General features: G+C 45.7%; 2 protein-coding genes and 1 long non-coding RNA gene across 4 annotated transcripts in view; 1 reads left to right on the top strand and 2 right to left on the bottom strand.

Annotated features, from left to right (window-relative positions):
• The window catches only part of PPP2R1A (protein phosphatase 2 scaffold subunit Aalpha), a gene marked incomplete at its 3' end in the record, with an annotated part of 35,462 nt that extends 30,745 nt beyond the window's left edge, over positions 1 to 4,717 (bottom strand). The window contains 1 exon segment of the mRNA NM_214024.1: positions 4,630 to 4,717. Within this exon segment, the coding sequence (NP_999189.1) occupies positions 4,630 to 4,707 (78 nt within the window). The 5' untranslated portion in view covers positions 4,708 to 4,717.
• LOC146402433 (uncharacterized) overlaps positions 3,916 to 26,313 on the top strand; it is a 30,170-nt gene continuing 7,772 nt past the window's right edge. The window contains exon 1 of the long non-coding RNA XR_014806629.1: positions 3,916 to 4,586. This is a non-coding gene — a long non-coding RNA (uncharacterized LOC146402433). The remainder of the gene's footprint in view (positions 4,587 to 26,313) is intronic.
• Positions 12,744 to 26,313, bottom strand: part of LOC100626048 (zinc finger protein 350) — a 43,147-nt gene continuing 29,577 nt past the window's right edge. The window contains exons 1-2 of one of the 2 annotated variants that reach the window (XM_084961602.1): positions 24,232 to 24,309; positions 12,744 to 15,535 (exon numbers count right to left, since the gene is read on the bottom strand). In XM_084961602.1, coding sequence (XP_084817728.1) covers positions 14,550 to 15,488 — 939 coding nt within the window. In that variant the 5' untranslated portion in view covers positions 15,489 to 15,535; positions 24,232 to 24,309 and the 3' untranslated portion in view covers positions 12,744 to 14,549. Of the gene's footprint in view, positions 15,536 to 24,231; positions 24,310 to 26,313 lie in introns of those variants that run through there. The other variant, XM_013998724.3, reaches the window with a different exon arrangement.

The raw sequence follows: 26,313 nt of genomic DNA, 5'->3' as shown, positions 1-26,313 counted from the left end.
TCTCACACACTCTGTGGTAGAATCGCCTCTGAAACTGACGTGTACTTTCACTCCCAAGCACATCTCAAGCCAGTCACATTCTCAGCATTCAAGAGGCACAAGGGGCTAACCTACTGGACAGCACAGGCCTAGCAAGATACACCTGGAGCTGATAAGAGGGGTTTTAGTGTGGGAGTGCGAGTTGAGAAAGAGACGGTTTAAGACAAGGGTTGGCAATCTCTTCTAGTTAAAAAGGCCCAGACAGGGAATATTTTAGGCTTTAAAGAGCCAGACCATCTCTGTTGCAACGACTCAACTCTGCTGCTGTAGCACAAAAGCAGCCACAAGCAATGTGTACCAAGTGGGTGTGTCTGTTTTCAATAAACTTTTTCTTTTTTTTTTTTTTTTGTCTTTTCTAGGGCCACTCCCAAGGCACATGGAGGTTCCCAGGCTAGAGGTTGAATCAGAGCTGTAGTCCCCGACCTACGCCTGAGCCACAGCAACGTGGGATCCAGGCCACGTCTGTAGCCTACGCCACAGCTCACAGCAACACCGGATCCTTAACCCACTGAGCCAGGCCAGGGATCGAACCTGCAACCTCATGGTTCCTAGTCGGATTCGTTAACCACTGAGCCATGAGAGGAACTCCCAATAAAAGTTCATTTTCAAAAAAACAAACACAAAAACAGCACAGGGCCACCAGCGGCTGACTGCCACTCCCCGGTTTAAGCGACAACTCAACTTTTACAATACAGAACTTTTCATCTTCATCCCCAATAAGGACAGCTCATTCTCTCCGCCCCACCCACACCGGTCCTCCTGCTGCTCCCAGGACCCAAGGTATATAAGTGCCTCAGGACCTTTGCACTTGCTTCCTCTGCCTGGAATGCTATTCCCCAGAGACCTACAGGACCTGCTCCCTCCCTCCACAGCTCTGCTTAAGCATCACCTTCTCAGGAAGGCCTTCCCTAGCCATTCATTCTACCCAAAACTGTAACACCCTCCTATACTCTCCCCCATCCCTGCTTTTGTTCTGCGTGGCGCTTATCACCATCACTCATCCTCTACACTGTGCTTGTTTCCTGTCCACCACCACCACAACACCGAGAGGGCAGATTTTTGCCTGTTTTTTTGTTTTGTTTTTTTCCCACGACCATTGCCCCATCACCCAGATCAATCCCTAGCACATACCTAGCGCTCCTGAAATCTTTCCTGAATAATTAGTTCCCCTTCAGACATCAATGAATTAAAGGTAGCACACAAAAATGAAAACTGAATTACTTGAAAACACACACACGCACACAAAGGCACTATCCTCAAACTCCCACCACTCTGTCCCTCTCAATCTCTACCTTGCAAACACAGAGGCTATGGTATAGAGAATAATGGCCTCCCAAAGATGACCACATCCTGATCCCTGGAATCTGTATGTCACTTTACATGGCAAAAGGGACTTGGCAGATATGACCAAGGTTAAGGACCTTGAGATGGAAGAGAATCCTGGACTACCCAGGTTGGAGCCAATCTAAACATGTAGGTCCTTAAAACCAGAGACACTTTCCTGGCTGGTCAGAGGGGATGCGACTACCGCAGGATGGTCACAGAGATGCAACACTGCTGGCTTTGAAGACAGACCAAGAGACCAACAAGCCAAGAATTGCAGGCAGCCTCCAGAACCTGGAAGAAGGTTAAAAAAAAAAAAAAAAAAGATTCTCCTCTAGAACCTCTAGAAAGGACCATAAACTTACCAACACTGTGATTTTAGCCCACGGAGACTGGTATCACACTACCGACCTCCAGAACTGTTAAGATAATAAATCAGTGTTCTTTTTTTTTGTCTTTTTAGGGCCACACCCACAGCATATGGAGGTTCCCAGGCTAGGGGTCCAATGGGAGCTGTAGCTGCCGGCCTACACCACAGCCACAGCAACGCGGGATCTGAGCAGCAAAGCTGGATCCTTAACCCACTGAGCAAGGCCAGGGACCGAACCTGGGTCCGCATGGATGCTAGTCAGATTTGTTTCCACTGAGCCACAACACAAACTCCTAAATCAGTGTTATTTATTTATTTATTTATGTCTTTTCTAAGGCCGCTTCCACAGCACATGGGGGCTACCAGGCTAGGGGTCGAATCCGAGCTGTAGCTGCTGGCCTACACCAGAACCACAGCCACTGCCACTCAGGACCCAAGCCAAGTCTGGGACCTACACCACAGTTCACGGCAACGCTGGATCCTTTAACCCACTGAGCAAGGCCAGGTGTCGAACCCGCAACCTCATGGTTCCTAGTCGGATTCGTTAACCACTGAGCCACGACAGGAACTCCTAGATCAGTGTTCTTTTAAACCACCACATTTGCCCCAGGACTTTCCCATGGGGCGTCTCTCAATCTCACCCTAACGGACACTGTGGGTGGATAATTCTTTGCAGTGGGGGCTGTCTTATGCATTGGAGGTTTAGGAGATCTCTGACCTCTTTCCATTAGATGCTAGCAGCACTTCCCCAGGTGCAAGAACCAAAAATGTCTCCAGACACTGCCAACCCTCGTGAGCAAATGCACCTCGGATTGAGGATACTGCCCTCACTTGTCGGCTTGCTCTTCCCAGAAGGTTCTTTCCATCTTCCCTTGGGAGCTGGCTCCTTCTTCTGCTCTGGTCTCAACCTCTGCATCGTAAGAGGGGCCTTCCCTGACGGACCTACTTAAAACGAATCTTCCCTACCTGACCTGTGCTTGCTGGGGGCTCTGCCCAGAGAGCCTCGGGGTGCCTCCCCATCTCTGCACAAACATCACCCCTCAGCAAGGCCTTCACTGACCATTCTGCAGCCGCATCCTCCACCCCCCCGCTTCCTTCATCTTTCTCCCCATTTTCACAGCACACGTTCGCCCTGTTCTCTGTTTACTGCGTCTCCCCTCACGATTGACCCAAGTTCCGCAAGACCAGGAGCACTTGTCTGTCGTGTTCCCTGCTGAATACCTGTGCCCTGAACAATGCCCAACACAGAGCCAAGGCCCGACAGCACTCACTGATCCACCATCACAACATCCTGGCGCTTTCTGCCCATCACATCTCACATGTGCTACTAACGTATTGGGTTCCATTTCACATCTGCTCTCTAATCGTGAACAACTGGCATCACCATTATATCCTCAGCTCCATACCTGATAGGTGGCAGGTGTTCGTTAAACAAATGAATTCCTACAACAGCCCTCTGAACCAGATAATCACCTCTACTTGAGAGAAAGGGAAACCAAGGCTGGGAGAAATCAACTAACTTGCCCACATCAATCAGCAAGAAGTAGAGGAGACTGGACTCCAGCTGCAGCCTGTCCAGAGCTAGAGCCACACGGTGGGAACCTTAAGAGGCTGGGCCAGTGCAACCCGTTCAATTTTTTTTTTTTTTTTTTTTTTTCTCTTGGCTCTTCTAGGGACGCTCCCGCAGCATATGGAGGTTCCCAGGCTAGGGGTCTAATCGGAGCTGTATCTGCCGGCCGACACCACAGCCACAGCAACGTGGGATCCGGCAACGCCGGATCCTTGACCAGCGAGGCCAGGGATCGAACCCGCAACCTCATGGTTCCTAGCCGGATTCGTTAACCACTCCGCCACAACGGGAACTCCGCGACTGGTTCAATTTTATAAGTGGGGAAATTGAGGCCCAAAGGGAGGATGGACCTCTTCAATCACCACTCCCAATAATTACAGGTACATTTATTGGGCCTTTACAACAGGTCAGGCGCCGTCTAGTATTTCTTCTGTTATAAACTCTGTCACTCACTACCATCCAAGGAGGCCGGGACTATTACTGGCCCACGTTTTATGGAAAACAAGCCCAGATCTGTGAAGTAATGTGCACAAGGTCAATGGGCGGGTGAGAGGTGGGGCTGGGATGGGCGAAGCCCTGAGTCCTACCTCTTCTCGACCCCTCGCCACCCCATGCCACTCATCAGAAACGACAGCCCGCTTGGTAAACTGCCCCCCCCCCGCCCCCGGCCCCAGTTAAGGGGAGAACACCGGAAGGGGGGGCCAGTGGCTAGCTGGCAATTCGCTTCGGAATTTAGCTAGTTCCACCCTTGGGAGTGGGGTTTTGGCCTCCCGCTTCTTTCGGAGGGTCTACACCAAAACTGCCGGGAGAAGAAGAGCAGGATTTGGAAAGTCATCCTTCACGTCTCCGTCTCCATTTGGAGAGATTACACCCACAGCGCTGAGCCCCAGCCGCACGAACCCAGAAAGGAGAAAACCTACGCGGGTCCCCACCAATCCGGCGGCCCCTCCCCCACTCGGAGAAAGTCGCGAGCCCACTCCATCCCCAAGGGGCCATTCAGGGGCCGCCGCCAATCACCCGGCCCTCCCCTCGCCTCTCCCCCACCCGGTCGGCCGACCCCTCGTGGGCCGCGGCCTCCGAGGCCCGGAGCGGCCACGCGCATTTGGCAGGCCTGGGGACCCTCCAAGCGCGCCCTCTGCGGGGCCGACACCCAATCCCGGACGCCGTCTCATCGAGTCCGGGGAACCGGAGAGGTGTGAGCGGAACACTGATTGGCCGCCGCCCCCTTCCGCCACTCCCTGCGAACACTGAATCTTCTCCGCGAGGGACGCCGGTGCCCCCCAGGTACCCCTTCCTCTCTTCCCCAAGTCCCCCGGAGCCTCCGGACCTGAACATCCTCGTTGCGGAGCTCGTCTATGAGCACCGCGATGGGGTAGAGCGAGTCATCGCCGTCGGCCGCCGCCATCTTGGCTCCGTCTTGTGTCTGTCAGACTGCGGCCGGCGCCGTGCTGAAACCCGGGTAGGGAGGGGCTGGGCCGGGAGGAGGAGAGAAGGACTTGGGGGCGCCCGGGCCACGTTACAGGGGCTGCCCTACATTCATTGGCCGCGCTACGCCGGGCCAAGCCTGCGTTTCTTTGGCCCGGACAAATAAAGTCCCGCCCACTGCCCATTTGCCATTGGTCCAAGGGAAGAGATTGAGCTTGCCGGAGCCTAGGAGGGGGGAGGAGGAAACGGAAGTACGCGGTATCTTAGCGACTAAGATTGTGCCCGCCTACGTCGCCGCCAACAACGGCCTAGACGAGCAGTTGTTTCTAGCCAATGAGGGGCGGGATTGGAAGGTGGCGAAGCCTGCCTGTCCGAGCCCTGGAGAAAGCTTACCCGCGTGCGTCGCTTGGAATGCGTGACATCATGTGGGGAACAGAATCGTACAGGTTTCGGCTTGCGAGGCAGCGGTCCCCCTGCCTGGCGGGAGGGCGCACTCCAAGATTGTTTGTGCGGGAGGAGGTGGGAGTGCGTCCTTGATTTGTGCCGTATTATGCCGAGGCCTAGGGAAGGATGGCGACTTAACCTTATTCTCTGGGTAAAACCTAGGCCCCTCAGGCTGGTATGTCTATCTGATTTCCTGAACCCTCTCTAGGCACGTCTCCTTTTGGAAAATTGGCTGCCTGAGCACACCATGCTTTTCTCTCTTTCTCTTCCCCCCCCCCCGCCGCCGGACAGTCCAAACCATCTTTCCCAAAGACCCTACCCACTCCACTTAGGAAACTATTCCCCCTAAAAGGGGCAGGGGTGGTGGTGGAGGGGGCTTGCATATTTCAATCCTTGCCCTCCTTATTCCCCGGATATTCCCCTTACCCCAAACCTGCCAGCCCTTTGGAGCTATGGGAGTCCCAGTGTGCCTATGCGTAGGGAGCCCCTGCATCGGACAGATGGAATCAGCAGCTTGATTCTGGTCAGACTGTTCCAAGAGCAGACCCTGACCATGATTATCCAAATGAGTGAGCCAGACAAGTCTCTCAGCACTGCAGTTTGGTTCCACAGTTCCCACCCTAAGAGAGGGATGTCCTTTATCTGACAGTCCACAGTTTCCCCAAGTGGCACACTAAACTGCTCGACCACTGGCAGCAGCCCAGGTTCCTAAGATCTGACCAGTAATGAGAACCATCATACCACACACCCCTGCTTCCAGTTCTGCCCTAACCAGTGGCCCAGGCAACACCATTAGGATTCAGCTTCCCTAAGGAAATCAGTCTTTAAAGAAATCTCAGAGCATGGAGGGTTTGAAGTGCCAGTGGCTTTGACTACAGTGTAGAGCTTAAAGTTTCCCCCAAAGCGATAGGAACCACTTATTCTTGTAAAGCCAGGATATTGCTAGAGCCACAGAAGTGACAGTGCTGGATTCTTAACCTGCTGTGCCACCTGGGAACTCCAGGCTTCAGTTTTGAGACACACTCATGAGCAAGCTAATTACTGCTTTTTGAAAGCAGTGGACCCATCAGTAGTGACAGGGTGGCTTGCAGGTGGAGGCTGCAATCCCTTTGCCAGAGGCCCCTGACAAAAATTATCAGTCACAAAGGCTTGTGCTGTCCCCATGTCCCAGGAGTCCTTAAGGGCTGGGCCTCCTTTAGATGATGGGGAGTCAAAGCAACAACAGTTGTGTTTTTTGGTTTTTTTTTTTTTGTCTTTTTGTCTTTTCTAGGGCTGCACCCTCGGCATATGGAGCTTCCCAGGCTAGGGGTCTAAGTGGAGCTGTAGCTGCCAGCCTATGCCACAGCCACAGCCACGCAGGATCTGAGCCACATCTGAGACCTACACCACAGCTCACGGCGACGCCGGATCCTTAACCCACTGAGCGAGGCCAGGGATCGAACTCACAACCTCATGATTCCGAGTCAGATTTGTTAACCACTGAGCCATGACAGGAACTCCGACACATTTTTTTCTTCACTGCTGGCAGGATTGAGCATTACAGTCTGCCCATAGAGTGCCAATAAACTTACACTAGAAAATAGGACTCGAATTGGTCAGATTATATCAGCCACCCCAGTGGCAGAGATCTGATGCCATGTTAGACGGAGCTGTGGAGACTGGGGCCTCTAACTTGGCCAACAAAGAAAATATTTTTATCATGAAAACTTTGTACCTCAGAGGTTAGTGGTGGCACATGATCTAAATCCTTCCCCATGCTCTGGTGGCAAGTAAAAAAGATGGCTGGTCCCAGTAACACTTGTCTCACCCCTCTTGGAATACCCTCCTCTGGCACTTGTGGGATGGGGAGCATAAGCATATAATACAATAATTTGCATTATTTCCTGATGTAAGATGTTGAGTTTTTCCAAAGGATCCTGCTATGGTCTGTCTGTATGCCTTCAAAATTCATGTATTGAAACCTACTCCCCAAGGTGATGGTATTAGGAGGTGGAGCCTTTGGGAGGTGACTGGGTGATGAAGCCAAGCCCCCCCCTCCCCCCCTCCCCCGCCCCGGATGGGATTAATGACCTTTCAAAAGGGGCCTAAGAGAGCTCCCTGTCCCCTTCTGCCTTGTGAAGAAAGTCTGCAGCCCAGAAGAAGGGCCTCACCTGACCATGCTGGCACCTGATCTCAGACTTGCAGCTGGTACAACTGCGAGACATAAATTAATGTTTATAATCCACCCAATCTGTGGACTTTGGATATAGCAGCCCAAACCGACTGCGATGGGCCCCCAGCTACCTCATCAAGTGAGCCTCCCTCTGCTTTTGTGATCACACGCGAAGGCTGTTTGTTGTGTGGCTCAGTCCCTGGCCCCTCCTCATGACCAAGGCTGTCAAATACAAAACATCAGAGATTTTAGCCCATCTGCAAACCACGTTCCCTCGCCAGTTACATGGAGGCTGGCACAAGATGTGAGATGCCTGGGACTGAGAAGACAGTACTATTCCTGGCACAACAGAGCGTCACCTGCACGTCTGTTCCCGTGGCTCTCACAGACCCCAGGGAGGCCAGGCCAAAAGGTCCAAGTGGACTTCATGCACCTAGTGGGGTTTGCATCACAGCTGGAGAACGTGTTTAAGAAATCCCAACCCCTGGGGTGGTTGGAGAGCTTGGGGTTAACAGATACAAACTTTGCCTTTCGAATGGATTAGCAATGAGATCCTGCTGTGTAGCCCTGGGAACTCTGTCTAGTCACTTACGATGGAGCATGATTGTGCGAAAATAGAATGTATACATGTGTGTGTAACTGGGTCACCATGCTGTACAGTAGGGGAAAAAATTGCATTGAGGAAGTAACTATTAAAAAATAATAATAATAAAAGAAATCCCAATCCCCTTAACATGGGTTATAAGTACACCTACCAGCCTTTGTCTCCGAGGAAGGCATTCTCTGTGCTGTATTAGTAAGGTAATGATTCTGTCCTTGCCCCCAAGACAGACACCGCTGCCATCCTCCAAGGTTGTTACACAAAAATCTTTTCAAAACAATTCAGAACAGGAGCTAATATAGGAAAACAAAAGGAGTTCCCATCATGGCGCAGCAAAAACGTATCCAACTAGGAACCATGAGGTTGTGGGTTCGATCCCTGGCCTCGCTCAGTGAGTTAAGGATCCAGTGTTGCCGTGAGCTGTGGTGTAGGTCTGAGAAGTGGCTCAGATCTGGCATTGCTATGGCTTTGGCTGTGGCCACAGCTCTGATTAGACCCCTAGCCTGGAAACCTCCATCTGCCGCAGGTGCAGCCCAAAAAAGAAAAAAAAAGTTGAGAGGCTCATGTAGAATTGTCTCCTAATAAGGTGTACCCTTCTCCAACTTTAGGGAATAATTGTGTAAAAAGATCCACTCAAGATTTTTGATACTAAGACTGGCCCTTTTTGTGTGGTGCTGTGGAACTGTTAAAAGACTGAAGGAAGCAGAAAGACACAGATGTATCGCGAGACCTCAAGGGCAAAGTGCAAATAGCCTGGGTGCTCAAGTAATGAGAGGTGAGAGCAAAGGCAAAGAAAGAATAATGTCACATGTTCTGAATGAATTGAAATTTGTCAGCTGATCAGAAAAATAAATAATGCACTATCCAGACATATAACAAGTCAACTCTGGATGGACTGCTGATCTAAATGTTAAAGCTAAAGAAAGTTTTAAAAATAAAACAAAGGAGAACATCCCCGTGGTCTTGGAATGGGGAAATATTTCTTAAACAGAATAAACATGATCTATAAAGGAAAAAAATGTCAGGTTACATTAAGACTTTCTCCTCTTTGAGATACACACACACACATGCACGAACACACACACACACAGAGCATGCGATGAGAACCAAGAAAGGCATATTTATGTCCAGCACATATATGGAACTACAACAGATCACTAAGGAAAAGGCAACACAGTAGAAAAAAAAATGAATAAAGTGAAACATACTTCGAAAAGAGGTTCCTAATAAAGATAAATATGTGAACCTATGCTCAACTTCCACAATAATCAAATAAAATCATGATACCATCACATGCCAATCAGAAGTCTAAAATAAAAATGAAAAAAGAAAGTGTTGACAAGGATGTGGGTCAATTAAGAATCTTAGGAGTTCCCTGTGGCACACGGGTTAAGGATCTGGTGTTTTCACTGCAACAGCTTGGGTTGCTGCTGTGGTGAGGGTTCAGTCCCTGGCCCATGCCACAAATGTGGCCAAAAAAAAGGGGGGGGGGACAAAACTAAATGAATAAACAGACAAGTCAATTCCTCTTTGGAGACTTCTGGAAAAAAAAAGATGGACTGTAGTGAATAGATTACTATTTCAATGTCCTTATATTGTAAAGGTGGAGTTTAATAACATTAGAAAAAATAACACTGTGATTGGCTTTTAAATGTATGCTAAAATTTCTAGGTAAAAGCTAACAATGAGTACACGGTCCTGAAAGAAAAGAAATTAATTATAATGTACATTTAAAAGTCTGTAGGAGAGGGAGTTCCCTTCGTGGTGCAGTGGAAACAAATCCAACTAGGAACCATGAGGTTTCGGGTTCACTCCCTGGCCTTGCTCAGTGGGTGGCAGATCCAGCATTGCTGTGAGCTGTGGTATAGGTCGAAGACACGGCTTGGATCTGACATTGCTGTGGCTGTGGCATAATCCCTCAGCTACAGCTCCGAACTGACCCCTAGCCTGGGAACCTCCATATGCCTCGGGTGCGGCCCTAAAAAGCCAAAAATAAAAAAATGTTTTAAAAAGTCAGTAGGAGAAGTTAACATAGATAAAATAAGAAAATAAACTGGATGGTAATGCATCGATTACATTTAAGTAGACTAATTTTTAATTGAAAAATTTCTACTCATTGTTTATTGAAGAGATATGGCCAAATAACAAAGTAGGAAAATGAAAAAGACATTTTATGCAAGTTTGACAAACAACTAGCATGGTAATACTCTCCTCAGATGACATACATATTAAGGCTTGTTATTATTATAATTAGTTGCTATTTTAAATTTTTCTTAAGGTACTACTTTCCAGCATATTGATTAATGGATAATAAAAATAACTGACTTCATAGGCTTATGTGTGTTATGTACATATATACACACCGATTATGCACATAGATACACATTTACAGGTACGTGTCTGTCTATATTTTTTCCCCTTGCTTTATGATTTAGTTTGTGGTAAATATTTAGGTATTTCATGGGACCTAAAAATAGGAGTTTCTCTTTGTGATGGGTTCAATCTGTATATCCACTGAGTCCAAAAAAATTTCAAACTGTTGAGTTCTCAACACCTTGCATCAGCTTCAGCATATAAATCCAGAGAAAATCATACAAAAATCTCTCCTAAAGTTGAGGTAGTATCCATCTTGCTCCCTGAAAACCGAGGAGCCACAAACTCCACATGAACAGAGAGGAGTCATGGGTCTTTCTGCTCTGGATGTGATGGAAGTCGCCACCAAAACCAAATTTCATCACTTTGGGGACAGGAGCAAGCCCCTGCAAACCCCTTTCTTGACAACATGCTCAGGTCATCTTCACAAAACGGAAAACCCTGCCTTCTCCACATCTCAGTGCCATGCAACGCACATCTTTTTCACCAGGTCAAACCACCTGATGTTTAAAAATATGCTAAAATTTAATTTCATGCTCTCCTCTGCCCCGCTTCAGTTCAGTCTGGCCATTTCTACCTGAAAATGTCTAAACACGCTCATCTCCTTCCGAACATCCCATTTCAAATACACACGTGCCATCTCTCTAAGGATGGAATGTACCAAACTCGAGACTGGCTCCCAAAAGCTGTACTCAGTGACTGAACTTTCCCTCTGGCACGACTGTCTTGGGTTTCAGCAAGGACCTGCCACTGCTCGTCCATTCGCACGGACCTGTTCACCTCTGGGAGATGTACTGTGATGCACTGAAGTTTCACACCTCTGCACTTCTCCGTAACATCCAGGTTGTTTGAGGACCTGCTGTTTCTGACTGCATGCATTCTGAACTCCTCGACTGGAAGCACTGGTAAAACTTCCATTGCATAAGCATTTACATGGTAATTATATGTCATTATGAATACTATTTGGGTTTTTTTGTTGTTATTGTTGTTTTTGTTGTTTTACTTTTTAGGGCTGCACCCACAGCATAGCTTCCCAGGCTAGGGGTCGAATCGGAACTGTAGCTGCCCACCTATGCCACGGCCACAGCAATGCAGGATCCTTAACCCACTAAGCAAGGCCAGGGATCAAACCCACATCCTCATGGATACTAGTTGGTTTCATCAACCGCTGAGTCACGACAGGAACTCCCACTCACAATTTCCCTTGGGACTCCATGGGAAGAGAGTGAATTACCAAATGAAAAGAGTGTAAATACATACAATTTACATTTTTCTCTGAAAGGGAGGAAAATTTTTACTCCTTTTCCCAGTAAAGCAGAGGCTTCATATGCTGGAGTCAAGACTCATGAGAAGAAAGGGGCTGATACTTGAGAAGCATGCGATGATTACTACAGAAGTTTTTCACAAAGAACAAATCAATGCTGTTGAAAAAGAGCTAAAATAGGAGTTCCCCCTGTGATGCAGGGGAAAAGAATCCAACTGGTAACCATGAGGTTGTGGCTTCGATCCCTGGCCTCACTCAGTGGGTTAAGAATCCAGTGTTGGGGTAAGCGGTGGTGTAGATAGCAGACACAGCTCAGACCCTGCATTGCTGTGGCTGTGGTGTAGCCTGGCAGTTGTAGCTCTGATTTGACCCCTAGTCTGGGAACCTCCATAAGCCACAGGTGCAGCCCTTAAAAGCAAGCGGTGGGGGGGGGGGGGAGCCAAAATAATATTACTGATGAAGGAAAAGGTGTGGAAATAGACAAAGGTGCTGACCAGGAGAAGGATGGTTTTGGTGGCTCCAGACTCAGGGGAGTATATGGAGGAGACATTGATCTTAAGAAACAGATTAAGTGACTCCCTCTGGAGAACTGGAATGGAAAATATGCTGAGACAAATAGGAAATTTATTCTATATCCCATTTTGTATGGCTTTCATCCTTACTATTGAGTATTATCTATTACATTTCAATTTTTCTTTAAAAATTAGCATTATATTAAAGTTGTTATATTATGCCACTAAAATTTATAAAGAAAGCCTTACATACCACTAATTTTTTTTTTTTTTTTGTCTTTTTGTTATTTCTTGGGCTGCTCCCGCGGCACGTGGAGGTTCCTAGGCTAGGGGTTGAATTGGAGCTGCAGCCTCCAGCCTACACCAGAGCCACAGCAACACAGGATCCAAGTTGCATCTGCAACCTACACCACAGCTCACAGCAACACCGGATCATTAACCCACTGAGCAAGAGCAGGGACCGAACCCACAACCTCATGGTTCCTAGTCGGATTTGTTAACCACTGCGCCACGACGGGAACTCCACCATTAAATATTTTAAATAGCATAATAAAAAGAATATCTTAACTGGTAAGAAAAACAAAAATAATATACCCTCTGAAAATAAGTAAAATATAAAATGCATAAATTGGTTAAAAAACAGTGTAACTATATAAAAATGTCCTCACAATTTGTTACATCTCATTGATTCTTCAATATAAGCATTACACCATTCTAGGAGATGTGATAAACAAGACATTATAGACCTTACATTGTACCATGGAGAGAAATGGTTATTAATAATACAATTGTAGAACTATTATTTAATTGTACAGTTGCATTATTTAATTATAATTATCATAAATTCTTTGATGGAGAGAAAGTCAGAGTCAGATGTAAGAAGACTTCAGCAACTAATCGTCCTTACAGTAAGCTCTTTCACAGATGTACTACATATCCATATGCATGCGATTATTTTCATGTGACAGTTTTCATGTGAGAGTTTCTGGCAGTTTTTCTAGTTCTGCCTGATCCTAATTAATGATCAAACAATATATGACGTTACACTGATAAAATCTATCAAATTAGATCAGGGATTCTGTAATTAATACGACGTTGTTCCTGAATTACCCTTGGGTTGCCCTGGGTTTTCTCTTCACTGGTACCCCCAGCAGAGGACGCAGCAGTCCCCATGCCAGGCCAGTGGCGATGGGAAAGTGTCAAGTCATCCCTGTCCCTGCCAAAAAACTGGCCAGTAGCGAAGCCGGGGCGTGTGGCCAGGGGAAGGCAGGCAGCAGGGAGGCGGCATGAGGTGGCACTCGCTATCGTCACCAGTTATCATGGCCCAGAGGTTCGGGCCCCCCGAGAGCAGCTCCACTTTCTAGGGGTGGACCATTTCTCGTGACTGTCTCTGTTCGTGCCTCAGGATTTACTCCAACATCTTGCAAGTTCCACTGACAGATGAAGGGACTATTACTCAGCAATAAAAAAGAATGAAATAATGCCATTTATAGCAACATGGATAGACCTAGAGATTATTATGTGAGGTCAGGCAAAGACAGATATCGTATGATATCATTTATATGTGGAATCTAAAAAAAAAAAAAAAGATAGCAATGAACTTATTTGCTAAACACAAAGACTCACAGACACAGAAAACACACTTACAATTACCCAAGGGGATAGTGTGGCCAGGGAGATAAATTAGGAGTTAGGGTTTAATATATGCACATTAATATATATATATGTGTGTGTATATATACATATATATATTATACATATAATATGTATTGTGTATATGTATATATTAATATATATTAATGTGTATATTATATATAATAGGTGAATAATAGACATATATATAAAATAGGTAAATAACAAGGACCTACTTATACCACAGAGAAGTATACTCAATATCCTGTAATAACACATAATGGGAAAGAACGTGAAAAGGAATCTTGGAGTTTGCGCTGCAGCACAGTGGGTTAAGATTCCGACTGCAGCAGCTTGGGATGCAGAAGAGCAGGTTCCCTCTCCAACTGAGCCCAGTGGATTAAAGGTTCTGGTGTTAAACAGCCGAGGTACAGGTTGCAGCTATGGCTCAATTCAATCCCTGGCTCAGAAAATTTCCACATGGCCAGGGTTCAGCCAATAAAAAAACAGAATATTTATCTATATGTGTATAACTGAATTACTTCCTGTACACTGGAACCTGATACAACATGTAAATGAACTATACTTCAATTTTAAGATTTCAATTACAAAACTTTTTAAAACTCTGAAATTCGTTGAAAGCACAAAGACAACTTCCATTGCCCAACTGTTTACACGGTCATCATAGAACACTTCATTGCAATTGGGATGATAGCATCTTTACTCCGAAGAAGAGGCCCACCACGTCCTGTTCTCCATCCTCTGCTAAGTCACTCACAATGGTACTCAGGACTCCGGGGGAAGTGAGCCAATCACCAAATGAATCCGCTGACACTCATACCATTTACATCTTTCTTGTAAGGGGAGGGGATGCATGCCTTCTCCCAGCAAAGCAGAGCCTGGATATTCTCGAGTCACGACTCATGAGCAGAAAGGGGCTGAGAGCTGGGAAACATGATGTGGTTATTGCTGAGATGTTCATGATGAACAAACTAGGATTGTTCAAAATAGACAAAACAGCATAACAGACGGAGGAAAGGGTGTTGAAATAGACAAAGGAGATCACCACAAGGAGGACAGTTTTGGTGGCTTTGGACTCAGGGGACGATATGGAGGAGACGTTGAGCCTATGAATGTTTTGGACCCTCTGCTTATGTCTGAACAGGATGAAAACCGTGGAACCGCTGGCCAAGATCATGAGCACAAAACATACGACGTCAGGGAAGGAGAGCAACGCTGCGTACAATGAGTCTGCAGTTTGGTCATGACGAACAGAAGAACAGTGTCCAAAGCTTTTCCTGTCTGTGGTGTTTTCGTTGCTCAAGTCTCCAGTCATATACATGGAGTAGATGATACTGACCAGCATGTTCACGACCCAGCTCAGGACAATGGAAGGGAAAACCAGCTGGACAGCTTTCACTTTCAGCTCTGCCCACCTAGAGGTCCTGGGACTGATGGTGATGGCCTGGAAGACACTCAAGAGGCACGTGGTGCCAATGGACACTCCCCTGCCCACTCCTCGAACATAGGGGAAAAATCTGCATGCAAAATCACTGCGGAGCTGACGCCACCCATAATTGGTCATTGTGTTGTGGACTCCGCTGGAGAACAGAACCAAGATGTTGGCCACAATCAGGTTCCTGACAATCAAATCTATGGTCTTCAGCCTATACCCAGTGCAACAAAGGAAGAGATTATGGTAAAGCAGAGAGAAATTCCCCAGGATGCCAAACAGAGTCTGTAATAGGAAGATGGTTCTTATTGCCAAGTCACCGGCAGCCATGCGCTCATGTCTCAAGGGCTGATGGTTGTCTTCTGAGCTGGGGGATCCTGAATGGGAACAGAAGGCATGGACCACATGGACCAGGTCAACTGCAATCCAACATTCTCCGCTCACCAACCATCCCTACTTTGAAATAATTTTCAAAGAACGTTTTCCTATCACATCAAGGCTTCCAAGGGTTGAATGGAGAACCATGAAAGCATACTTGCCATGAAGGAATCACTGCTGTGAAAGCCACCCACGCGGTAACTGCTTTAGCCTTCACAAATTCATGGGGCAGACACTGCTTGCTCTATTCCTTATAAAGGTGAGGCAGACATCAGCACGGAGAGCTCAAGTATCTCATCGAAATCCCCTCACTGGTTAGGGGCAAATGGTGAGTGGGCGTGTGAACCTGGCTGGGCGGTAACAGCGACAGTGCACTTGATCAGGAATACACTCCCATTCTAGTCTCCTGTGCTGCTCCAATAAACTAGATCGACGGTTACTTAGGCACCTTGGCACTGCAGGTTAGGTTGGGGGTATTTTCTTTCAACATCTAGGCGGGACACGTTTCCAGCAATTTATAAACACCTTCTACATGTACATATAAGCTCTGAATAAAGCTTTGGAGATCTTAACTAAATGGAGGTGCGTTGACTGCTGTATAAAACTGCAGGTACCTGCCATGTGACAAGGTAGGTTTCATGAAGGCAAAAAAGGCTCAGTGTACGCAAACAGAAAGAGTCCCTGACTTTCCTTCCAGGACAGAAGTACAATGGCCCAAGTCATGGGAATTATGGGAAAGGAAACACCGACGCCTCATTAAGCATGCACACTAAGAACAAAATTATTACCAGTTTCAGATGCCATACATACCTCTTTGTTAATACCTAAGCTAAACAGAAGTATCTGCAGAAAGGCAAGCTTTGTTCAAGATATGGAAACACAAGACACATGCAAAAGGGAATCTGAAGGCAAACACCCTGTGGACTGCACAAATGCCATACACGGTTTGGGTCAGTAGGATAATATGTAAAAGCAGCACAAACATCACAAGATACACTTGAGCCTTCAAATGGTATCTGAAGTGTATAAAGGTCTAGTTTTCTAGTTTCATTATTTATTTCATGGCTTCACCTGCAGCACACAGAAGGACCCAAGCAAGGCACTGGATCTGAGCCTCAGCTGCGACCGAGACCTACAACATGGCTGCGGCCACGCCAGATCTTCTCACCGACTGTGCCGGGCCGGGGATTGAAAGTGTGTCTCTGCAGAGACCCAGGCCACTGCAGTCCAATGCTTAACCCACTGGGCCCCAGAGTGAGAACCTAAAGTTCTCGTTTCCTTAAATGCTGTTTCCTTCACTTAATGTGGGAAGACTCTCTCCGAAATTAATAGTGACACAATTATTACATCTATTAGGCAACTCATATACCCAGAGTCAGAGAAAACATTTGTTAAGAAAGAAAGAAAGAAAGAAAGAAAGAAAGAAAGAAAGAGAGAGAGAGAGAGAGAGAGAGAGAGAGAGAGAGAGAGAGAGAGAAAGAAAGAAAGAAAGAAAGAAAGAAAGAAAGAAAGAAAGAAAGAAAGAAAGAAAGAAAGAAAAGAAAAGAAAGGAGTTCCCATCATGGTACAGCAGAAACCAATCCAACTTGGAACCATAAGGTTGCTGGTTCGATCCCTGGCCTCGCTCAGTGGGTTAAGGATCCGGTGTGGCAGGTCACAGATGTGGCTATGATGTAGGACAGCTCTGATTTGACCCCTACTCTGAGAACCTCCATATGTCTCTGGTGTGGCCCTCAAAAGACCGGGGCGAAAAAAGAGAGAGAGAGAACACACCTGTACTCCAGCCAATAGCGGTTAGACATGCTGTTTCCACACAGGATCAGATGATTCCCACTCTTTGCTTTAAGCATGGAGTACTATGGACACACCTCGGAAACCTGAAAATTCTATGATTCCTGTAAAGTAGACTGAACACCCAACTGACCTGGGAATTACAGTCCTTAAGCACATTAAAACTCAGATTCTATTATCTCTTGCATGAAACCCCAACAGTCACAGTCCGTGAGGATTAGATACATTATATTAGGAGCCACCAGCTCAGTGAAAGGTCTAGAACCCCATCTCTCTTGACTCAGTTCATGAGCCAGAATTTTTCCCCCTTCTTGCAAGGCGTTGGTACTGGACCAGGTCCATACACCGAAGGTGCCTTTTGTCCAATATGCTCACTTACCCGGACTCCTCATACAAATCCTTCCTTTACAGAGTCTACCTCTCCAATGAACACAGAGAAAACCGCCCACTCATTCCTGCTGCCTGGAGGGTGGGCTCAGAGTGAAGGTCAAAGCCATCGGAGTGTGTCCAACAGGGGCAGCTGGACCCGCACATATGAGTGTGCTTCTGAGACCTCCCCTCCCCGCAGAACCACAATTATCATTTCACCTGCAGCAGCACTGACAGTAATAGTCTTGGGAGCTGTGAACAGTCTTGAAAACACTTTCCCACCTGCTAATTGCCAAGGACAATTACAACTTTCTAGCTACAATACCTTAGGAGACCGTTGGAGGGTTTGGAGAGATGCTAACTTTTCCATGATCCCTCGAGGCAGGCAGTGGCAGGAGCAGGAGGGACTTGGGATTGACACGGAAGGGACCAACTGCAAGGACGTGTGTCTCAGGGGATGGTCGGCCTCACTGAGAAAATTCTACCCACGGGAGGTCTTTCCTGACTTCATACAACTGAGCTGCAACATCAATTAAGCCATAAGCCAAGACATGGGAATTTGTCCAAGTATCAGAGAAGGATGTCAAAAGAGATGCAAGGACCCAGAAGAACATGACGTCAACAGTCTACACATCACTGCACCCATGTGCACAGCTCAACAGCAGTCAATACGTAAAGTGTCAGGAAAATAAACTTTGTGGATATTGACCCTCGGTAGGGATAGGAAGCAGAAGCCCTCTCCTAGCCATGGAAGAAAGAGAGAAGCTTCCACAAGAGTCCCTTGCACAACTCTCCCACCCTGCTGGTGGGAATGTAAGTTGATGCAGCCACTATGGAGACCAGCATGGAGGCTCCTCAGAAAACTAACAAGAGAGTCACTACAGGATCCAGCAATCCCACCCTAAGCATATCTCCAGACAAGACTATAATTCAAAAAGACGAGGCAGGCCTATGTTCATAGCAGCACTATTCCCAACAGCCAAGACACGGAAGCAACCTCCTTGTCCATCAACAGAGGAATGGATCAAGCAGAGACTGGCACCTGCATACAATGGAATATTACTCAGCCATAAAGAAGGATGAAATAATGCCATCTGCAGCAACATGGAAGGATCTAGAGATTATCATACCAAGTGAAGGAAGCCAGACAAAGATAAACATTATATGATATCACTTATACATGGACTCTAAAACAATGCTATAAATGAACTTATTGACAAAACAGAAACAGAGTCACAGACATTGGAAACAAACTCAGGGTTACTAAAGGGACTGCTGGGGGCAGGGATGGATTGGAGGATTGGGAATGACATATGCACACTATTGTATATGGGGTGGATGGTCAGACAGGAACCTGCTGTTCAGCACAGGGATATTCTGTGATAACCTATACTGGCAAAAGAATCTGAAAAACAATGGATGTGTGGATATGTGTAACTGAATCCCTTTGCTGTACCGCAGCAATTATCACAACATTGTAAATCGACTATACATCAATAAAACTTTAAAAAAATGAAAAAAGCAAACACAATAAAAATAATTTTTTAAAAATTTTTATACATTTAAACCTATCAATGAAAACAGAAGCAGACTCACCGGCAAGGAGAACAGACTTGTGGTGGACAAGGACGAGTGGGTAGGGGAGGCGAGAGTGGGAGGCTGGGGTGATCGGATGTGAGCTATTCCACAGGGAGGAATAAGCAACGAGGTTCTAGTGCAGAGCACAGAGAACCAGACTCAGTGTCCTGGGATAAACTCTAATGGAGGAGTTCTCATCGTGGCACATTGGAAACAAATCTGACTAGGAACCATGAGGACCCAGCTTCCATCCCTGGCCTCACTCAGTGGGTTAAGGATCTGGCATTGCCATGAGCTGTGGTGTAGGTCACAGACACGGCTCAGATCTGGCGTTGCTGTGGCTGTGGTATAGGCTGGCAGGTGCAGCTCTGATTCAAAACCTAGCCTGGGAACCTCCATATGCCGTGGATGCAGTCCTAAAAAGCCAAAAAAATAATAATAATAATGGAAAAGAACATTTAAAAAGTGTGATATATAGATGTATAATTGAATCACTACAATTTATAGCAGAAATTAATATAATGTAAATCAACTACACTTCAATTTAAAAAAAAGTGTCCCTTGCACCAGGGTCAGATGGTTTAACAGGGCCAATCTACTATTCCTGCAAGTGTTTGATAAGCCAATGCTACTCACTTAGTTCAAGACCAGCAAAAGGTCAACACAGTCCTCTACACTACTTTGAAAATTTTTCAGTAAAGAACTATGACTGCTTTTTTAATGAGGAAATGCCTTTCCAATGGTTAAGAAATATACATACATATGTGTGTGTGTGTGTGTGTGTGTGTGTGTGTGTGTATGTAATGAGTTGAATGTAATTCTTCAGGTTTTCCTACCCACAAATCAACTCTTTGACCCAAGCTCACTCTGCATCATTTCCCATAGTCAAGTCAGTTGTTAGAGCCATAACAGTAGACAACCCACCCAACACACAGACACACACCACCCAAACTCATTTACACACAGATGCAAACACACATGGAGGGACACTCACACTCAAACCTATAGTCACACACATTCACATACTCATACACAATTGCTCATTTCCTTATACAATTTCAACTGCACATTCACGTGCATGAATCCATACAATGAAGACATGAAAGTTCCCAATCACATATACAAACACTCGTAAATACACCCACTCACATAAACTCACAATTATAATCTTATACAAAATCACAGTCACCATGCATGTATCTTTTTTTTTTTTAAGGGCCACACCCAAGGCATATGTAAGATCCCAGGCTAGGGGTTGAATCAGAGGTGCAGTAGCTGCCAGCCTACACCACAGCCACAGCAACGATGGATCTGAGCCAAGTCTGTGACCCACACCACAGCTCATGGCAACGCCAGACAATTAACCCACTGAGCAAGGCTGGGGATCGAACCTGCATCCTTGGGTTCGATTCTACCCAGATTCGTTTTTGCTAAGCCACAACGGGAACTCCCCCCCTTTATTTTTTTATTTTTTTGTCTTTTTAGGGGCACACCCACAGCATATGGAAGTTCCCAGACTATGGGTCAAACTGGAGCTGTAGCCACCACGGGAACTCTCCCACTTTCTTATAATTACTTTCCATTTTTACTTTTTCACTTTGTTGTATGGATTATTAAGATCACCACAAATCCATTGGGAAACCAAGTGGACAATCAATAAATCAATCAACAAGTAAGCAAATAAACATTTTAAATCATAAATAAGCAAACAAGCCACATTTCACCTGGGACTCGTTCATGTTTTGCTGTTCTGCCGATACAGGCAAACCATTCCAGGATTTGCTCTGCCCAATGATTATTCTCACGGTGCCCAAATCTCTGGAAAGTGCTTTCTAATCCGGGGTATCTTGGGCCAAGATGAATTCTGGTCACATGAACTCACCTCGCTTATCTGCTCTGCACCTGGAAGCTGGGAGCTATGGATTCAGGAGCAAATTCACTTCAAGTGGATCACTAATCAGAATTCAGAAAATGGCATGTCTGCAGACTCTAACCAAGACTGCTAGGACCAAAACTACGCAGAGGGGCAGGAGGTACCAGCAGCCTTGACCACGGTGTATAAAGCAAAAGCTCTGCTGAGATGCTGAGAAAACCTGTAAACATGACCACATCTGAGACACTCTCGATATTTTCTTTAAAAGCATTTGCACGGTTACTTGGGAGTCAATCATTTTGCTAGTTGAGATGAATTTTACTCAAAGAGGGTACTAGAAAACACATAAGAAGCTCCTGCTGTGGCACAGTGGGTTAAGAATGTGACCATGGTGGCTGGTCTCTGCAGAGGTGCAGGTTTGATCCCCAGCCCAGTATGGTAGAATAAAGGATTCAGTGTTGCCACAGCTGTGGCATAAGTTGCAGCTGAAGCTGGGATTCAGTCCCAGGCTCGGGAACTTCTATATGTTGTGGGTGCAGCCATTAAAAATAAAAATAAAAGCACATGGAAGATTCAAGGGAAAAGACATCTAGATTTTAGTCCTAGTCAGTCTATGTCCTCCCTAAGGGAGGGACTTAAGGCAAGAATCACTACTTCTCTGAAAACCAGCCTTTGCAATAATTAAAACAAGGACAGGGAGTTCCCATCGTGGCGCAGTGGTTAACGAATCCGACTAGGAACCATGAAGTTGCGGGTTTGACCCCTGCCCTTGCTCAGTGGGTTAAGGATCCGGCATTGCCGTGAGCTGTGGTGTAGGTCACAGATACAGCTCAGATCTGGTGTGGCTGTGGCTGTGGTGTAGGCCAGTGGCTACAGCTCCAATTAGACCCCTAGCCTGGGAACCTCCATATGCTGCGGAAGCGGCCCTAGAAAAGGCAAAAAGGCAAAAAATAAAATAAAACAAAGATTTTAAGATGAGATCCATTAAGTGGCATAAAGTAGAAATATAGAGAATAACATGAATTAGAAGTTATAGTGTGGCTAGTCTATGCAGCAAATAGTAGGGAAGTAAATCGTATAAAACAAATTCTATTACAAAAACAAGGAAGTCTGATGGACTGAGAGTTTGGGGTTACCAGATGCAAACAACTGCATTTGGAATGGATAAGTAATGAGATCCTGCTGTGTAGCACAGGGAACTATATCCAGTCACTTGTGATGGAACATGATGGAGGATACTATGAGAAAAACAATGTATATATATGTATAACTGAGTCACTTTGTTGTATGGCAGAAATTGACAGAACATTATAAATCAACTATAATAAAAATTCTTTTAAAAAACCAGGAAATTTAAACAAGGAAACATCACTGGGCTAGAAGATATTAATACACCACTCTAATTCTGTGACAGATAACGCAGGAAAATATTATGTATGGTCTAACTATTAAAACTAAAAATATTAGCTTCGGTGATATATCAAAGTACATAAAGATGCACTTATTGAAAATATATATTCTTTTCAATCATTCATGTTTGCCTTAAAAGAGAAGACCATATATCTAACCAAATGAAAAGGGTGATAAAGTCCTCAAAACAGAGTTAGGAATAACAAGATAGCAACCAAAAAATTTCAAATATGTCAGACTAAAAATTAACCTAAATGTCTCATGTTAAGTAAAAATGGAAGTGGCATTTATTGCGTATTTGTAACTAATAAATATTTAAATGTGAAAAATTATGCTGAAGAAGTATGAATACAATCAAAATAATTGTGATGATTTCTATGATTACCAAGTAGAACACGAGAAGGATCATACCAACAAGGATCATACCAATATCACATGCTTACGTGATAATTAAAAACATGTTCCAAAAAAGACTAATTTAGTTTTTACATGTGTCTTATTTTCACCAAATAATATACAGGTTTAATGTAAAAATCAGACAAAATACCTAATAAGAATACCAGATGAAAAATTTTTTAAAAGCAGGAGTTCCCTTCGTGGCTCAGTGGTTAATGAACCCTACTAGGATCCATGAGAATGCGGGTGCTATCCCTGGCTTCGCTCAGCAGGTTAAGGATCCCATGTTGCTGTGGCAGTGGTGTAGGCCACCAGCTGCAGCTCGGATACCACCCCTAGCTGGGGAACTTCCATATGCCGCAGATGTGACCCTAAAAAGTGTTCCTAATTCTGTAAATCCTTACGTGACAGTCTATGAATATGCAAGCAAACATCAGTTTAGATTTCCTTAGACTCTGGTTGTTTAAAAACACTTTTTAAACTTTTGTAGGGATGGCCAAGGTAAGGAACCGCCTAAACAGAAGAGGTTGGAGGAGTGGCTTGTTGGGAACCGCTGCTAAGCTTTAGAGGAACTGGGTGGAGTGTCACAATGTGAATCTCCTTATATGGGTTAGAAACTCAAATCAAGGATCCCAAGGGAGTCTCTCCCCAGTCACTAACTCCATAAAGCAACAACTTCCATCAGCTCACCAGTCACCGTCATCAATACGTAGGACTCCTCAGGCAGAAGCATACTGTACCCCCAACATGGTAGCTCATGGAACTCCATTCAATGACCCGCCCCAATAACAATCATAATATTGACTCCCACCAGTAAGCCCTCCAAGCTCTTAATACCCCACCAGTGAGTCCATCACTGCCCCCTAATACCTCATCCTTAATTCCCAAAACCTCCATATTATTAATGCCCGCAGCCTCTCCCGTAACTGACCTCAACACTCCCCACTACTAACCCTACAGTCCATTCAAAGACCACACAGACTGCGCCAACCACCAGCTCCCAGACTTCCCCAACCACCCACCTCACAGCCCTCCATCCCTGAGTTTTGAATCCACACATTCATCATGCCGTTGCCACCTCACATTCCATCACTAAACTATGGATTCGCCCAATTAAAAACTTCGCAGATTCCCCACCACTGATCTAAGACTCCACGATTACTGACTAAACAAACCGCCTTTCAGCCCAAGACACCCACTTCCTTGACCCCCACGGACTCTCACCACTGACTCTACTCGCCGACCCAACAGTGAACCCACAGAAGTCTTCCCTCTCACCTGGTCTTCTCACAGCAGGGTTGCAACAAGGACCAGCTTCCACACGCTCCTTTCCGAAGCAAGTCGCCTGGCAACGATGCGGCGCTTCTGCGCAGACTCAGGAACACCTCTGAGCCACGGAAGGCTGCCGGTCACGTGACGACCCTCCCGTGACCCGGATTCTGGGCGTTGGGGCCGCTCTACGGGGCAATATGGTGGCGCCTGTGGGGCGACCTTTTCTCAAAGGTGTGCCTTGCAGAGAAGGTAGTCCCTTCTGCCGGACGCCTCAGCGCTGGAGCTTCCATCTCCCCAGGTGCCGTCAATAGTGTGGCGCACGTGCCAACTCTCGCAATGCAGGTGGGCCTCTTCCCCCTCAGTTATGCGGGCCCGAGACTCAAGACGGCTGTGTCCGCTGAGGCTCTTGTCACACTTTGGCAGTCAGTCTTGAAGGAGGTGTGTGTCCACAAGGCTGAGAACTTTTATGCTTAGCAGAGTGGTCAAGAGACATACCATGGGAATGTGTCTGGCTGGAGAACGCTTTGGAGAAAAGTAGAGTTTGGAAGAGCTGAGGTGGCGAAATTAAGTCACCCTAAAGCCGGGTTCCCCTACTGAGTTTATGATTAATCTGTCCTTATCGGAAAGTTTGTTCCCTTTCTTAGCCCCTCTGACATCAATCCTGGCCTAACTGAACACTAGTTAAGGAGAGTCAGACAACTGAGATTGCTGTTATCCATAACATCCTTAATATAATAAAATTTCTTTTGTAGATATTAGCGTATTACTCAGGTTGTCTCTTCAGGGAAAGATGAGCTCATGGGCCCTCTGGCCATGGACTACCTAACCAGAGAATCCTAAACATTCTGACTCCAGAAACTACAATTCAGAAATGTCAAGGATGGGATGAACATATTATATATATACTACTATATATAAAATAATCAACAAGGACCTGCTATATAGAACAGGGAACTCTGCACACATTCTGTAATAATATATATGGGGAAAGAATCTGTAAAGAATGGATATGTGTATATGTATAACTGAATCACTGCTATACAAGTGAAAATAACACAAGTGAAACTAACACAACTATACTATAGTATAGTAAATCAACTATACTTCAATAAAAAATGAAAAATTTTTTAAATCACTCTTATGGGAGTTCCCGTCGTGGCGCAGTGGTTAACGAATCCGACTAGGAACCATGAGGTTGTGGGTTCGGTCCCTGCCCTTGCTCAGTGGGTTAACGATCCCGCGTTGCCGTGAGCTGTGGTGTAGGTTGCAGACGCTGCTCGGATCCCGCGTTGCTGTGGCTCTGGTGTAGGCCAGTGGCTGCGGCTCCGATTAGACCTCTAGCCTGGGAACCTCCATATGCCGTGGGAGCGGCCCAAAGAAATAGCAAAAAGACAAAAAAAATTAAAAAATAAAATCACTCTTATGAATCTGTCCAATTCCACATTGTTATCTACAAAATTTTCTTTTCTTTTTTCTTAGGGCCACACCTGTGGCACATGTAAGTTTCCAGGCTAGGGGTCAAATCAGAGCAGCAGCTGCCAGCCAGTACCACAGCCACAGCAATGCCAGATCTGACCAAATCTGCAACCTAAGCCACAGCTTATGACAATGCCAGATCCTTAACCCAGTGAGCGGGTCAGGGATCAAACCTACATCCTCATGGATGCTAGTAGGGTTCATTACCACTGAGCCACAACAGGAACTCCAAAATTTTATTTTCTGTTTGACTCTTAACTTTAATCTCCTGTTATTATTTAGGGTAATACTTGCTGTTATAACAAACCAACCACAAAATGTTAATAGTTAAACTAATAAAGTTATTTGTCATCAAAAAAAAGTCACAGAAATGTTACAAAACAATCTTCAGCAAGTGGTGCTGGGAAAACTGGACTGCTGCATGTAGATCAATGAAACTAGAACACACCCTCACACCATGCACAAAAACTCAAAATGGCTTAAAGACATGGTACCATAAAACTCCTAGAAGGGAACTTTGGCAAAACATCCTCCAACATAAACCATACAAATGTTTCCTTGGGTCAGTCTCCCAAGGCAACAGAAGCAAAACCAAAAATAAACAAAATGGGA

Source organism: Sus scrofa, chromosome 6 (genome assembly GCF_054392235.1).
Source record: "Sus scrofa isolate SSC_HxYL_T2T_F1_AM1 chromosome 6, Sscrofa_HxYL_maternal_Yorkshire_Landrace_v2.0, whole genome shotgun sequence".
In the NCBI taxonomy this organism is placed as follows: Eukaryota; Metazoa; Chordata; class Mammalia; order Artiodactyla; family Suidae; genus Sus; species Sus scrofa.
The sequence above is the reverse complement of the archived record's forward strand: the minus strand, read 5'-3'. Positions and strand labels throughout refer to the sequence as shown.